The 16,231-nt window shown below is 37.5% G+C and overlaps 1 protein-coding gene across 1 annotated transcript; it reads right to left on the bottom strand.

Annotated features, from left to right (window-relative positions):
* Positions 1-11,532: 11,532 nt before the first annotated feature.
* On the bottom strand, positions 11,533-15,197 carry s100p (S100 calcium binding protein P). The gene is made up of 4 exons (XM_062424551.1): positions 15,122-15,197; positions 13,798-13,968; positions 13,384-13,579; positions 11,533-12,390 (listed from the first exon to the last, which is right to left on the bottom strand). Exons 1-4 carry the CDS (start codon positions 15,169-15,171, stop codon positions 12,106-12,108), a joined length of 702 nt encoding a protein of 233 aa, XP_062280535.1. The 5' UTR covers positions 15,172-15,197; the 3' UTR covers positions 11,533-12,105.
* Between the last annotated feature and the right edge of the window lie 1,034 nt (positions 15,198-16,231).

The raw sequence follows: 16,231 nt of genomic DNA, 5'->3' as shown, positions 1-16,231 counted from the left end.
TTTGGCAAAAGATAGTGTTGTTACATGAATATTAATTATCATATTATTGTTGCCTAATTATATTTGTTATGTTAATTAGGGGGAACTGCATGGTACAAGGGGATAGGTGTCTCTGCCATCTCCTTAGGTGGTTTTCAGTGAGAGATGGTATTGAGTGACTCTTCCACCAGCTGGTAATTTTCACTCAGTCACTCTGCCATTATCTGAGCAAGCCATGGACAGTTAGTGCTCTGTCCTGTAGCCTTATGGTTTGTAGCTTTTTATTTACAAAAGACATTCTCGGAGTATATTTATACCAACAGTCTATTATGCTCTCGTTTATGAGGATGGTGATAAAGTGAGGTTTGTGATTGCAAAGCAACACTGAAACACATGACAACACATTTGTTTGTCTTGTGAGGTTAGAAAATGGTCTGCAGTAGAAAATGTCTTCTAATTATTAAAGCCACGTACACTTTCGTTTTACCTTGTAGAGATGGTGTATTATGAATCAAAGTCTATAGAAAAAGTGTTGAGCAGTATATCACTATTCAGAGTCTCATTGAGATGATACAAAAAGCAGACATACAGTAGCAGTTGCACATTCTCAACTGTTGCTCTGTGACAATAGGAATAGTTAGAAGACGCAATGTGTGGCATTTTTACAGCATGTTTTAAACTATTTGAAAGTTTTTGTTAGCACAGATGAGACAATACTGGTCGAAATTGGTGCAGTTTATGTGCTGCTTTTGCCAACAGCTGATACTTTCAAATCCTACACATGGTGGCTTTAAAGACTTTGCAAGATGCCAGGAGGGAGATTTCTGCAGTGGCTAGCCTACCCTGCGAGGAGTTGGTTGTACCAGTTGATCGTACGTTCAAACATAGCCTAGTTATAACGTAAATATTTAATAAGTGGAGCATTACTTAATTAAAATAGTTGGAAACATTCAAACTAATTCTTATGTAGAGATTAGTTACTAAATATTACACCCAGTAATTGCCAGTTTGAACTGTTATGTAGCTAACTGACTTGACTAAATTAACGTTAGATTGCTAATATATGACACGCTAATATTTAAGAGTAAAAAAGTTAATGGAATATGTTCAAGCATGATAGATACAAAATGCTGTTTAAAAATTAGATGAAATGTATGGGAATATTTTAGGTTAGATTTCACAAGAATAACACAATACCACAAATTACAAAATGCAGTGCGAATAGCATTCAGCTAAATGACAAAGTAATGTCGGTTAGGTTAGCATAACCTGATATTTCCCTCTCATTCAAAATTACATAAACACATTTCTCCATGTGTGCATATACAGATAAAATAAAAATGAAAGTCAAATGATTGGCAGTAAGGTTTAATATGTTTTTAGCTCTCCTAAACTGATATTTTTGACTGAAATATTACGGCTATTGATACTATAGTCACTTTCTGCTAGCATAGTTAATTGCTTTTGATTAGACTACCAGTGTTTCCAAGAAATTAATTTACACATTACTAACGTCTTTACAAGCTAAGACATGAACCTCTAATGGTCTAACATATTTAGTAAGTCACCACTTTAAAACTAGCTAATAGCTAAGTAGTTAGGAAGGACATTACACACAGTCTTAGTATTGGATTTATGTAAAGCTGGTACAATCTGATCCACATGGATAAAACGTAATGTTAAATAGTCTTCCGGTGCTTCAGTAAATACTGTTGTTCATTATTCTGTGCATGAACCACTGGGTTGAGCAGATGGCTAGTCCAAAGTTAGCACGTAGCATATTGTTGTCCTGTGGAATTAAATACATTTCACCTGGGCCTCTGTTTTCAGAATGACCCAAATGCAGGATCTACAGTTCAAATTCAAAAAATGAAATCTAAGAATACATAATGTGACCGAAATGTCATAAAAATGCGCATTTATTCAGTCGTGGTTTGTTAGTTTCTCAAAAACAAAAAATATTTCTTGGAACCAGCATTATTATACAATTGTTGATGTTATATTGGTTATATCAGGGCAGTAAGACAGTTTGACCAATGTAGTCCATAAAGAAGCAGGCTTATGTTGGACAGCAAAGACAAAGAGTCAGCTAACTTTGAATTTTTGCTGTTGAATGTACTCTTATTTACATTGAACTGGTTACGCTTTTGGTATCTTGGTTTTGTTGTATCTATTTGTTCCGCTTGGTAATTCTAGTGGATATGCAACCCGTGTCAAAGCCCATTCTGTCACACTGAAACACCACATGATTTCTACACAAGTGCCCTATGCCATTCACAAGCTAGCTAACCAACCAAAATGCTGCTATAACAACAGGTCTTGCTACATCTGTGTTAGTCGATTCCTTATGTAGCCCGAGCCGTTGCAGATGCCTTAGAAAATAATTCCCTCCCAACAGAACACAAAAACAGACTGTTACAGACAATAAAATGGAGTAGTCACCCATTTCACATTCTTCATTAAGCGGCATTGTTCATTTTCATATTCTTGTCAAAGCAGACGTATCTCTTAACTCTAAACTAAAATGCTAAGCTAACATTTAGCTAAAATACTAAGATATCATCACAGTAGCACAAGTAGAAAAGAGTTATAAAGTCAGCAAACTAACTCAGTAATGTGCGCTATTGAGTTTGCTAACATCAGCTAACAATAGCCACCCACGCTACTTGTCAAACAAGACCATGTAAGGCTGTAGCAGCAAAAGCTCTGAGTTTATTGAATTGAGCAAGGATGCATTTTATTGCTCACCAATTCTACTTAACACAAAAGAAGCATTATTATTCTCATGAATGTTATTTCAAAGCGGTAGAATGTGTGATTTCTGCTCTCTAAAGTCAATGTGTGAAGAGGGGCCATTGGTTCGCTCTTCTTGTTGAGCACAAACGGGTAATGTGATTTGAGAAAGATAAACTAGATATTCATGTGAAATAAGAAAATATTTGAATCTTGAAGACATATAAATCCTCTGTCTGAGACCTATTTTTATTATATAATGTACTTCCCCTTCCCATATTAGAAAATATGTTTAAATTGTGCAACTAAAAATATAAAAACCTAGAGTCCTAGGATATGTTGACAATTTGAAAAGTTGCAGTGTTTCTATGGACTCCAAAAAACTTTTTATTTCTATATAGGTCACAAATGTAAATTACAAAGTTGCCACACAAGAGCACTGCTGGCTTAAAAATCTCAAATTAAATCTTGAATTTGACTCCAACCACTTGACTATACAGCACTTTCAAATTAGCAGTCTGTGGTACAAAAGCAAGAGTCCACTTAATCTTTTTTTAAAAATTCAAATGTATTTTTGAGCAGTCTTTGATGCAGATAACGCAACCTCCTGCTCTTAAATGAACTGAGGGGTTTAAAAGCTCCATCGGTGGTGTTGTTGTTGTTGTTTTTGTTGTTAGAATTTTTTCCATAGTTTGTCAAGGATGCCATCTTTTCTAATAAAGGATATTGCTCTAAGGCATAAGGTCGACATACAATTACTGATAATGGGCCTTAAACTCTGTGGCTTATAAAGCACTATAAGGAGAGTTTGGACATTGTTAAAAGAACTCCCTTTGGCTGTTTGTGTTTGATGACATGATGCATGAAAAATCAGTGTGTGTACGTTGAGCTATTTACATGGTATTGAGACACTGTGTGAGTGCAGACTTGAATAATTGGAAGGGCTGTGTTAGTGAGTGTGAGTAGAATCTGTGTTACGGGTTACCTCTGAATGTGAAGTGTTAGACTAGGTCTACATGATCAGAAAGTGAAATGATCAAAAAGTATTTTTGGGTATGCTTTATTTTATACATGTAGGTCTGTAATATCCTCATAATGTTTGGTATTAATTGCAGGCAAAGTAGAAAATTGTCTTGAAAGGAAACTTTATTCTTCACTATATGTTTACCTGCAGAAAGTTGACATTTATTCATGTTCAGCTGACCTGCTGTGCACTGAATAAAACGTCACTTTACAGAAAATGTCTTAAAAAATTAGGAAAATATTAAAAAAGTATGTCAAAAAATTACAGACCTGTAAAATATAGAGGAGTTGTTTTTTAAGTTGGGGATGCAGGGCCAGTTAGTGAAACCCCCCTTTTTGTATTTTTTTGGAGGGGGTGTGAGATGGGGCATTTTGCTTTTAATTTTTGAGTGGTTTCCAGTGGAGATGCAGACAGGAAACATGGGGAGAGAGAGGTCTGACATTCAACAAAGCTCTGCAGCTTGTGTTACACTGACCACATTGCAATGAATGCAGGTTGCAGGTATGAGTCTAACCACTACACCACCATTAAACTCCTTATTGACTTTATAGTGAGATATCCACATATATATAATGATGAGTAGCAGTAAGTCATGCAACAAATGGTGGAACAGCGAATCCTTACCCGACACAATGATACAAATAACACATAAATTATTCTATCTTTCACAGATCATATCAAGGTCCTTATCAAGGGTTTTCATGTGGTCTTCCACACCCACACTGTGCTTTATCTTTAAAGCTCAGTCCTGCTCCTCCCTTCAGCTTTATTCACTCCTCATTAATAATGACTTAGTATGATAGGAGACATAAACAATAAACCACAGGTTACAAACAAACAGGTGATCTACGGAGAGATATATTGAAATAAAAGTGTGTGAGACAGAACTTAATGTAACTCTTATGTGCTATAATCATCATGAGCATAAACCGAAGAGCCTGTTTGAAGCTTCACTGCCATTGTTTAACGCACTGCAACTAATCAGTTTCTAACTGGTTCAGATAGTTTGTCATCTCGTATCACACACTGGATGAATCTGCTGACAGTGTTTGCTGTTGATTCATGTTAGTATTAGGTTTTTTTGTTGTTTCTGGAGTTTGGGGTTTCTACAGTTTGTAGTTTATGTAGAAACAAGCAGAGCACATTTCTCTCTCTCGAAGGCGGCACCTGAGAACTAAAATGTGACTGCTTGCCTTTATGAACGAATGAAAATGCTACTAATTTATCCAGCATTTAAAAATATTTGTTACCATGTCTGCAGTGGAACAGGAAACCCTTTGTTAGCGTTTTAATATTAGACTCAAATATTCATTCAGGTTACAGTCAAACTGAATGATGTAATATAAAGTTTGCTGCATGCTGATCATCCTGGTAGAATGAGCTCAAGGTTATGTTCTGTTTTACACAATTATCATTTCTATTAATATATGATTAGATGGAATTAGCCTTTTTTTTCTTTTTTGGGGAATATATTCGTATGAAGTTAGTTTTTATTCCATGTGTTTTGTCACATGTGTGATTTGCAGATAAATATCCCTTCCAGATATATGAAGCTGTGAAAAATTGGAAACATGTCAAACAGTCTTCTCTTAGTACAAACTGTATATTTATGCATCGTTCTACTTTATCTCAGTTATAGTGACACTGTGTTAGCCAACAATCCAGATTGGCCTGATTTGATGTGATTTACAGGGTGATGGTCTGCAGGAACAGAGAAGAGACAGGGTGAAGAAGAGAATCACATGGCTTTTAAGAACTGTGTCACACTAATGTGTGATCCTGAGGTGATCCTGATCCAACAGTTGTTTTCCTTCCAGACATTACTGAACTTCATATTGTAGAGTTAGAGAAATGTGTGTGTTTGGCGACACACTCGGCTCCGTTCTCTTCCTGCCTGGCCTTTCAGCTCTCCATCCCTGTCTTTGTTTTCCGTCTCAAGCCTCTTTAGCAGTTACTCTTCCAGCTTTTAAAAGCTGCTCGGCAAGATTTTGTCCCGGTCTTCCCATCTGTTTGAATTCAATTCAGGTTTTTGTGTGGGGGCACTAAAGGGAAAGGGAAATCCCTGCTCGTGGGAAATACCAGCAAAATCCAAACAGTCTCTTCAAATTCAGTTATTTGGGCTTTACTCATTGAGGCTGCGTTATATGATTTATGACACATTGCAAACACTTCCTCCACTGCGCTTTGGGTCTGCCAATGAGCTTAAGTGCAGCCTAAAGTCAGTTTACCTTCCATATTTCTGTCATCTAAGACATGAACTTTTCTCTCCTGTTCTTGTTTTTTTGCTGCTCAGCGTGGCTTCTTCGTGCACTGACAGAGATTCGGGGTCGTGCTCTATTAATTTCACGGCACTCGACCTCTCAGCTCGATTTTGATAAGCTCTCAGCACATTTTTGTACGTTAGTGTGTGTCTAGATGAGGTGTGTGTACACATACATAGAGGATGAACTAGAGAGGCTTTTAAAGGCAGTGATTATTGTTGTCGCTAGAGCTGTCTACTTTGGAGTGATAGATATGTATGTAACATTGCGTGTCGGGCAAGTTTAGACTATTTTACTCCATGAAATTGTGTGTGTGTGCGTGCGTGCGTGTGTGCGCAAAAAAGGCGATCTGGAATCATTTTTGAAAGAATCAGTTTGGAGCTGAGGAAAAATTATGCAAAAGTGCAGCCAGCTGTTTATACACTAACGTCTTTAGTATCCATTCCTATGAACAAAAGCACACATGACGTGGGCTAACTTTGAAACTCTACAGCACAGACCATAAAAGCTGGAGCTCAGCTTTATCAAAGATGTTGAAATAAAAATAAAAAAAAAACATGAATCAGTGGTTTGATTCTACTGAACAAAAGCTGACAAACTTTTACTGAAGCCAGCTGAAGTTTTCATGAGTATGCTGTCAAGTCAATAAGACAAAATTCATGAATTGGTGCAAATAGTGAGTATTAATGTGAATATGTGTAATATTACTTCCAAATTTTACTTCCAAATGTTGTCGGTTGGTCCATTTTTAAACAGTCCATGTAACTGTGATGCAACTTCAACAAAGATCCTTTGTTGATCTGATCGACAGTGTGTTTACTGGTGGCACAAAAAGAATGATTTAATGTGAACGACAGAAGTCATTTTGCACTCCAATTCTGATTTAAAGCTGTATTCATTTAAATGGCCACTAGGTGTCAGCAGAACAATGTTAAAACACACTGACATTATTTGGTGAATTGGTTTATACGTCCAGTAGACATGGAACTACATCAGCTTTTTTTATGAAAACAGCTGGCTGCTGCAGCTGGAGAAGAGGTTGGTGATAGCCAAGTGTGCAGGCCAGGAAACAAGAGTCCTGACCTCCAAAACAGAACAATTGCAGAGTGGTGTCATAATTCTCTGTGGGTTTATAACTATTAGAGACCAATTTCACATTGCGCGTAGTCATTTGATCCATTGTCAATATGAAAATATGGTTTAGTGTAGCTTTACCTGTCAGCCTTAGGTCAGAACATTCAGGTATTTTCACATAAAATCTGTCCTTCACATCTGACACTGTCCCCCAGCTGTAAAGACATTTTTGTGAGTCCCAACCTGAAATAATAAAAAAATAATAATAATTTAAACCAAAATTTGCCTACTACTGTTGTCTTATCAGGTTTGAGAATAAATGTGAAAGTGCACAAGCTCCACAGGCCTAAAAATACCAAAATACCAAAAAAAATGAAATTTTGGGAGATGGGATCATTTGCACAGTATTGAGTCTGAACAACTCAGAAATGTCATGTCTTTATTATAATATTTAAGACAAAAATCAAAAGACAATCCTAATGGCAATTGTTGCCTTTTTGTCGGTGGAGGTTTTCCTTTTGATTTCATATGAACCAGTCTGGTTGAGAAACAGTGTGGTGAATGTTGTGTAAACGTTGGATTTGGACATTAGATGATGTTCCAGAGAACAGTGGGATATTTGAAGAAGCGGGGCGATCAATTTGGCCAAATAAATTGTCATGATTCTCAGTGAAAACATAAATTATAAAGAGTTCATGTTCATTTTTACCATTGGATAATCTATCATCGGGCAACAGTCCTGCTCTTCATGAAATGTCCCACAGTTGACTGAAAACTAATGATTGTTACTCTTTGTTCTGCTCAGAGGAAGCACAATGTGAGAAGTTCACTGTATGAAAGACACATCCAACATGTATGAATAGGTGTGAGTCAGTCCATGCTATATAGCCTTCCAGTTAAGAGTGAATTATGGTGCTCATGCTGTTGTCTTTGAGTATCTCATAATAAAAAATATGCTTGACTTGAACCAATATGTGTCTGGTCTCTTGTTTCTCAATAGGTGACTGATTGATGAATGGAATGTTAGACAGGAGAATATATCACTTATTTAAGCCATGTAGGATGTACAGTTGGAGATGCCTATTGTATCATGTTCAGCCTGGAACAATTTAACTACACTATACTTCCATCCCCATAACAGAAATGATATGGTTAGTCTCTTACATTGGACGCCCTCTTGTGGCAGAATCTAAGCTTTGTCAACACTGGGGTCAGACGCCAAGATATGCCAATGTTTATGAACCACATCTTTAATGTACTGCTACACAGTGAGGACACATTACAAGATTTTACATCTAAAGGTAAGTAAGTGATGTGACCTTTACTTTTTATTATCATTCTCCAGCTTTGAAGAAAATGGTACCATATTTAGTCTCCTTAAACACTTGAGTGTGTAAACCATCATCTGAGGGTGCATTTGATGGATTCTAGTTTGGAATTTAAAGATCAGAAAAAAGCAAACCATATGTGACTATAAGTCTATGGTAAAAATGATTGTTTATTGATTGTTCAAACCCATCCAGATTTATTTAGGCCATCTACTTCAGGTTACATTCTGGTAACATTACAGCTGTTATTTTTATATATACTATAGTGTCTCAGATATTTTATTGTTTTTCCTGTCTTCATGTCCTTTTCAACATTTGAGAGCATTTTTGTTTACATGCTGTATATGCTTTGTCTGTAAAAGTCTGTTTTTCATTTAGTAATTTCGTCACCAACAATGTCATTTTTAAATCTAATCTAATATAATAATAAAACATTTATGTGGAGAAATGTCTGTATAAGTGATGAACCAGGACAATAAGGCTTGTTTAAGTGTAACAGGATCTTAAAATCAAAGTTAATGCAGGATGAATTCAACACCAGCTACATTTTCAACATAAAGCTCTGGTATAATGAACTATAGTTTATTTTTTCCATAATATATCATTTTTTATCCAATCCAACATTTAGAGCCCTTTGACGATATGTGTTACATAATACACTCTTTTTTTTAAATGATGGTGTTTTATAATAATGGGGATCTTATAATACATCCAACAACTTTTTCCTGCTTCAACAGCTACAAGATGTGCTGCTGTTAGACCCATAGTTCATAGTGTTTTTCTGGTTTTTAAACCTTGTCGAGTTTCACCTCCTCTAAAGAAATGAATCGGGTGTTTTCATAAGAGAAAAAGCTGCATGGAGTTAGTGAGCTGACAGTCAGGTAGGACACCGTTTACTTTCCTTTTGTTAACTAAGTAGGTGACTATAGGTCAAAAACATATTAACAGTAAGAGCAGGACAAATACTGACTGGAAAATACTTAAATATGCTGAACAAACACAACAGAGTACTGTTTAATAACTGCTACAGCTAAATGAAGCTTTGACATTTTAAGGACATAATTGAAGTTTCACATAACTTTTAGCCTTTCAATTAGTGACAGAGACTATTTATTTGTTTATGTTGCCACGTTTATTGATTCTGCTCTAATTTATCCAAAGCTTAAACATAAAACTAAAATACCGAAAATGAAATACCTAATGAAATTGATCCTGAGTAAGACAGTAGTGTGTGCACCGAACCTCTATAAAACCTTATTGAACTCTTCAACAGACACATTTTATAATATAAATTAGTTGTTTTGTGATATTTTTGGTGTTAAACAAACATAAATACACTTTCAGTTTATCTACATATGCTAACAGGTGCAAGTGTGTTTGAAAAGAATGTTACTAACAGCGTGTTACAAAATACTTATTTTTCTACTTAATTTGAAATCAAGAGCTAACTTTAAGGGTGTGAACCACCTGGTTTCATAATAAATATTTCCCCTGTTCTAATTCTAATCCTGTGGTTTGGTATTTGGTTTTGTTTACTCATATTGTGTTGTGCATTTGATTGAGTGGGTCTATAGCTGCACTGAAGGAGCTGTGCTTAGAATAATGCATGGAAACATTCTAGTTTCAAACATTAGAAGAGCCTCACCAATTCATCTCCCATGCAAAGATGTTGTCAATTTATATAACACGGTATTCCATAACATGATGTAAAATGAAGATTAAGCTTGCTGACTCTGAATAAAGCTTTGGAGCTGGTGGGTTGTGTATTACTCAACTAATATGAGGCATATCAACTTAATGTATTTGAGCCCTCTGATTGAAATGTGTCTGGTAACCATGACGGGTAAATCTTTCATCTGAAACAAGGATCAACTCTTCCTCTTTCCAGCTGTGCAGCATCGCTGTGGAGGATTCACAGTGATGGAAAAAACAAGTGGAAAATTCAAAGTGTGTGTAGAAGACACAGTCATTCTCCTGAGGAAATAAACCTTCTTTTTTTTGATGACCCCGTGTCTAGGCCCATTACTACTATTGATGACACTGTGGGTTTTTTCTAGAAATGCGGAGGCTTGAACAATCTTGGAAAACTTGCACATGGTGAACCGGATGACTTCATTAGTTGCGGGCTCAGTATTTTTTTTATTTTAGATTGCTTTTAGCATCCATGAGAAATAGAGTAATAAATAAGAAAAATAGAGCGAGAACAATGAAAAACACACCGTATCGCTGTCCAAAAACACTGTAGCTTTATAAAACTTCAAAAGATAGAATACATAGTAGTAGTATAAGCCTGTTTCCCAGCATACCATCTTTATTTAACTGTGAGCATACTAGCTTTCAGTGAAATCCAAAGTATCTCAGTCTGCAAAAATGATCTCATAATATATACTGTATACTTGACGGGAACTCTGTCTTCTTTATTATTTCCCTGTTGGTTAATCTGTGATGGTTGAGGTCATCACCCAACCAATCAGAGCTCAGTCAATCATCACGGACCACCTCACATCATCCAAATTCTTACACAATCAAAATAAATAATCAATATCAAAGGATCAAACATCATTATCAAGAATTAAGCAGCACTTTGTGTTTATTTGAAAGTACAATCATTCAGGTAATAAAACATGTTTGGAAAGAAAATGTAGAATCACTCTCAGGCAGCTGTGGTGTTAACGTGTGAAATGTGAATAAAGTCCTGAATAAGCTCGGTAGCAGAAAATAGGCATCGTTGGTTTTTCTCTTGAGAGGCATTTCTTAAGTTAAGAGCAGCTGCAGTCATGTGCAGAATATAGTTTTCTGCAGCTTCAGCTCGACTTTAAAGAGAATTACAGTGTGTGGCAAGTGAGTTGAGAGTGGGGTCAGGCATTAAAATGGAAAACCTTTTGATTCATCTCTAACTGTGCATTTTAAAGACGTTTTACAAATACAAATGCAATCAAATTAACTTCTTTAGCTTCTTTATTTCTCTCTCTTTTTCTTTACAGTCGTTGCAAAACGTGCTATGCTTTGGGATTTACACCGCTGTAGATATAGTATACTCCTAAAGCACTGAACAATAAGCATATAGCTAATAAAACGATTAAGTTATTTGTAGAAAAAAAACAAATCACTATTACTTGATTGCACACATAATCTTCACATTCAGTTCACAGTGTCAGTATGGAGACTTTCTAACAATAGGTTAACGTTTTCCACATATAGGCCCTAAAGCATCAAATCAGTAAATTCTCTCTTTGTAAGACACAGCTGCAATAAACTATTAACAGCTGTCACTATATGGGGACCCAGATGACCCAAAATGCACTTTTGGCGACCAAGCTAAAGCTATAGAAAACCTCCCTGTTTCAGAACAGGAACACAATTACTTTAATTACTACTATAAATACTTAGAAAATTAGTGACTGGCTTACAAATATCATGGAAATTAAGGTTTCAAAGGTTGTTGCTGGGCTTCAGCTACCAGCGTGCCTCACTGGCTTCAAGCTGCAAACCTACATCAGTTTATCTTCATGTCTGGATTTCTCAGTGTGATCTCCCACTGACATACATTGTTTCTCTTCCTACAGTAGCTGCTTTCAGACTGTCACTGCGTCCAGTCATATCTCAGTCTTCCATCCACTTTGTCTTTCAGTCTTGGCCCCACGAAACCACTTTCGTTGTTCCCTTGTCCATATAATGGGAACATCCTTATGGGTCTCCTGACATCTCACCTCTTGATGCGGCTCAGTCGCTCACACATGATTGACAGGTACTGGGTCAGCTTCACCATGGCAATGATAATGGTTCCTCCGATCAAGGTGCAGGTGGGCCAGAACAGCGAGTGGAAGACGGCGACTCGGCCGTAAATCTGCGTCAAGATGGCGCTGTCCACTCGGTCTGTCGGGTCCACGAAACACTGGACTGTGTGCTGAGATCTGAGACGTTCAGATATGTTATGCACCATAGCATGTGTGGCTGCATAGTTCTTACGGCACGTTGGGATGTAGAAACACTGGAGGAAAGAAAAGTGAAAGAAAGTTAAAAATTGTTCCATATGGTTCAGATTACTTAATTTCATTTCCAGATTGAAATTTGAGAACAAATGAGGACAAAATGACTACAACTCTCACGTACTTAATACCACAATGATACTTTTAATCAGCTGGATGGTTGTCTCTATGTGACAACCATCTATGTGATTCACTCTGCAAAACATCTGAATTTACATTGCATCATTTAACAACCCTTCAGAATTCCTGACATCAATCATTAATTTGACAGGCCCTACACACACACATACGTCAACTACTTGAACTCTAGCAGTCCATGTAAATGCTTTATTTTGCAGGCCTTCATAGTTACATAGTTACATAGTTACTGATCATTGTTACAACTTAAAAAGACAGCGTTTCCTACTGTGAAAGGTCAAAATGTCTGCTATGAAGAATTCTACTATATGAGACAACAGCTGTGTCCCAAATCTACATTTTACTGATCTAAGCAGGTTTTGAGTATGTAGTGTGTTCACAGTGGAAAAGTAACATCATTCTGTCTACTCTAAGCACACTTTATGCAAACTCATAAATAAAGTCTATTTTTGAATATGCTGTAGGTGGGCACTATTGCCCCACAATATAACTTTAACTTAACTTTCTCCCAGTAACTTAACACCCAGTGCAACCCCACGAATGCTGCACAGGAGAGACTGTCCTAAAGTGTGCACTGTTTTCCCAATTTGTACAATTCACACAACAAAGACACACAAAAGACAAAGTTCTTCTGGGAGGTTGAGGAGGAGTAGGAGTATAGATAAGCACTTGGGTCTGATGAACTGACCAAAGCAGGTAGAGGGTGCTGTTTTTCCATCACAGATTGGGGCTGAAGCAGGCAGCAGCAGATACTAAATAACGCTGACAACTTCAAATATGTATCCTCCTCTATAAAACTGAAGCAAAGGAAGAAATAAGAGGAAGCATCAGTAGCATCAACAGCAGTGATGGAGTACCTCAGGGTTGCTGTCCTGCGTCTCCTCGTTGTGGAGCAGTCGTAACACCTTTCCTGAAGAGTTGAGACTGACAAAGACCTGGAGACAAGGGAAACGAGATCTCTTCCAACACTCTGCTCCACAGCTGTATGAACAGTTTACATCATAGACGATGGTGGAGTTTACGATGGCGCAGCTAGCCTCGTCCGTCCACACACTGGAGACAAAATAGAGAAGTTACTGTATTTCCACTGCATGCTGAGATCAAATCTTTATCCGGTACTGCTTTTAAGGAATATTTTTAAGTGTTTCCATAGTTTCTGCAGATGTAAACCACTCTGACTTTAATCACTATGTCACAAAACACCAAAGTGTACATTTGCTTTTCTGCAAACTGAAACTGAAAACTTAATTGACCGTATGAGCTGTTATCACCTGTCAGAGTAAGAACGCAGTATGGTGATTCCCAGGACAAAGTACATCATGACAGACAGGAGGACCATGCTGAGGCCCAGCAGTATTGCTCTGTCCTCTCCTGCCCTCAGAGCTGTCACCGTCTTCCTCTTGTCCAGGACATCATACTCACGGAACTTCTGGTAGATGGATCTGAAAAAGTTTGACATGAAAGATACAAGTGTTTGAAGTAACAAACTCTACTTTGCTAAATTACATAAGCATCAGAAGCATTTGGCGGCACATTTTAATTGTGGTTGTGATCCCTGTTTACCTCTGACAATAAACTAGATACTTTTATAAAACATTGAAACCTACAGTAACAGATTTAGGCCACTTGGAGGCAGTATAAACAAGTTGTGAACACAACACTGACATATCATTAGCTTTTAAATTGATATCTTCCATTTACTATTTCCACATCCAGTAGTTATGGAGCAACATTATCATTGATTTAGAGTCATGTTTCTGTCCATCTGGTGAATGCAAGTCCAATATTTGCTCTCAGTTAGCTCTGTTTTTGCTCTCTACCAACTCCTGAGGGAAATATCTGGCTCTTTAGCTGCTAAATGCTCCACCATGTTCACTAGATAGTAGCTAACGTGTCTCTCTGCTGTTTGGTGCTGAACAGGTAGTGTGAAGTGTTTTTTTAAAGCTTCTTCTCTGAAAGCAGCTGCCTGCTGTGGCCAAAAATGACGCTATGAGAGCGCTAAGAGTGAACCAAAACAGTAAAGTTTCAGCCAGACAGCTAAACAATGAGCTCAAAACTCACTATAAAGTGAGTATAAAGCCGAGAGGAGCTTCAGAGTCACTTATAATTAAATGAAAATAAAATACTGATTATAGATGCTTTAAAGCTGCATAGTTTTTGTTTATTTTTTCAATGGTTTTAACTGCTACACACTCCACAAAATTGCCTGCCATTTAGTGTTGAACAGTTTTGCTGAAAAAAGAGGCCTGTTGCTGCTAAAAATAATGTTGACGAGAGCGAGTTGCAGGCTGGATAGCCAAAACAATCATCCAAAATAGACTTAAAAACTCTGTTGAGCTGATGGCAAGAGCAGAGTCAAGTGATAATCTTTGTAGGCTTGTCACTGCGAGCAACACCTTTCACATTATACATATTAACTTCATCAGTTGTTAATATGAAAAAAATTGTTATTGCAGCTTTAACTATTTGAGAGTCAGTGAGATGACACCTTGCTAGTTGTTCCTAAGTTAAAGTTAAAGACTAAAGGTGATTGTGAGCTCCAGAAAAAACATCATATTGGCATTAATGTAAACACAGGCAAGTCAGTATCAATACCTGCGTTCACCTCTTCCATCTGTTGCTTTACTTCCTGCCCACAGAAACATCCTATCAGAGGAATGGGGGAATTGTAGACCGCCTTTGCTGTCCCACCTGCAAAACATGCAGAGACCGTTATTCAAAAACCACATAAGACCTCTCTACTGTCGTCCTAACAGTTCTGGAGAAACTCTAGGCTGCGGCTACAACTTACTGCAAAACCACACTGAACGGAGTATGACAGGATTGGAAACCTACAGTATGAGCAACAAGTACACTTTTAACATTTCCATTTCTGATTTTTAAATATGAGTGGCCCTATCTGTCAATATAGTGTATCAGTTGTATACCACTGCCAATATGCCACTAACACCAACTGCCGGTAATATCAAAGAGGCCAAGACAGCCTCCGCAAGTTGTCGACCATACCATCCATGTCAGCACTGCCCCAACCCAGCATGCCTCACAATTATTTACAACCCGGGCTTAACGTGTCTCTTTCATCAGCCATCAATAAGAGTCCTGCACTCACTGTCAGAGGCTATAGTAATGACAGCTCTGTTGTGGGTGTGTGTGGGTGTACTGTTTGTGTTGGACACTGTGGTTGCTCTGGGATAGAAGAACTCAACTTGAACCTCAGTGGATGAAGATTAAGAGTCACAGGTTTCTGGGAATTCACCAACTGAACTTGAACTTGAACCTCTGTAAGTCTCCAACCAATAAGCTCTGAACTTGGAACTTTGACCCATACTAGAGACAAAAATCAGGACATATTGCCATATATTGCCATATATCAGCTGCTTAAATTTTGACTATTTTGACCACCATCAAGGAGGTCAAGGTGGATGGTTGGCAAACGCACAAGAAGCCGGACTCTGACAACAGAAGACACACTTTGACAACAGAAGCCGGACTCTAACAACAGAAACCGGACCCCGACAACGGAGTTCACATCCTGAGGCCCATTTTAGGCAACAAAAGCACTTTGGGTAAGGTTGGTCATGGATCATGGTGTCACGACTATGATCTTTCTCTAACCTTAACCAAATGCTGCCACTGACTAAACATAACCATAAAAAGTTTTACATTGCTGTAGTCACAGATGTTCTGGTAGATATTGTGTTGCAA

Source organism: Scomber scombrus, chromosome 8, assembly GCF_963691925.1.
Source record: "Scomber scombrus chromosome 8, fScoSco1.1, whole genome shotgun sequence".
Lineage (NCBI taxonomy): Eukaryota > Metazoa > Chordata > Actinopteri > Scombriformes > Scombridae > Scomber > Scomber scombrus.
The sequence above is the reverse complement of the archived record's forward strand: the minus strand, read 5'-3'. Positions and strand labels throughout refer to the sequence as shown.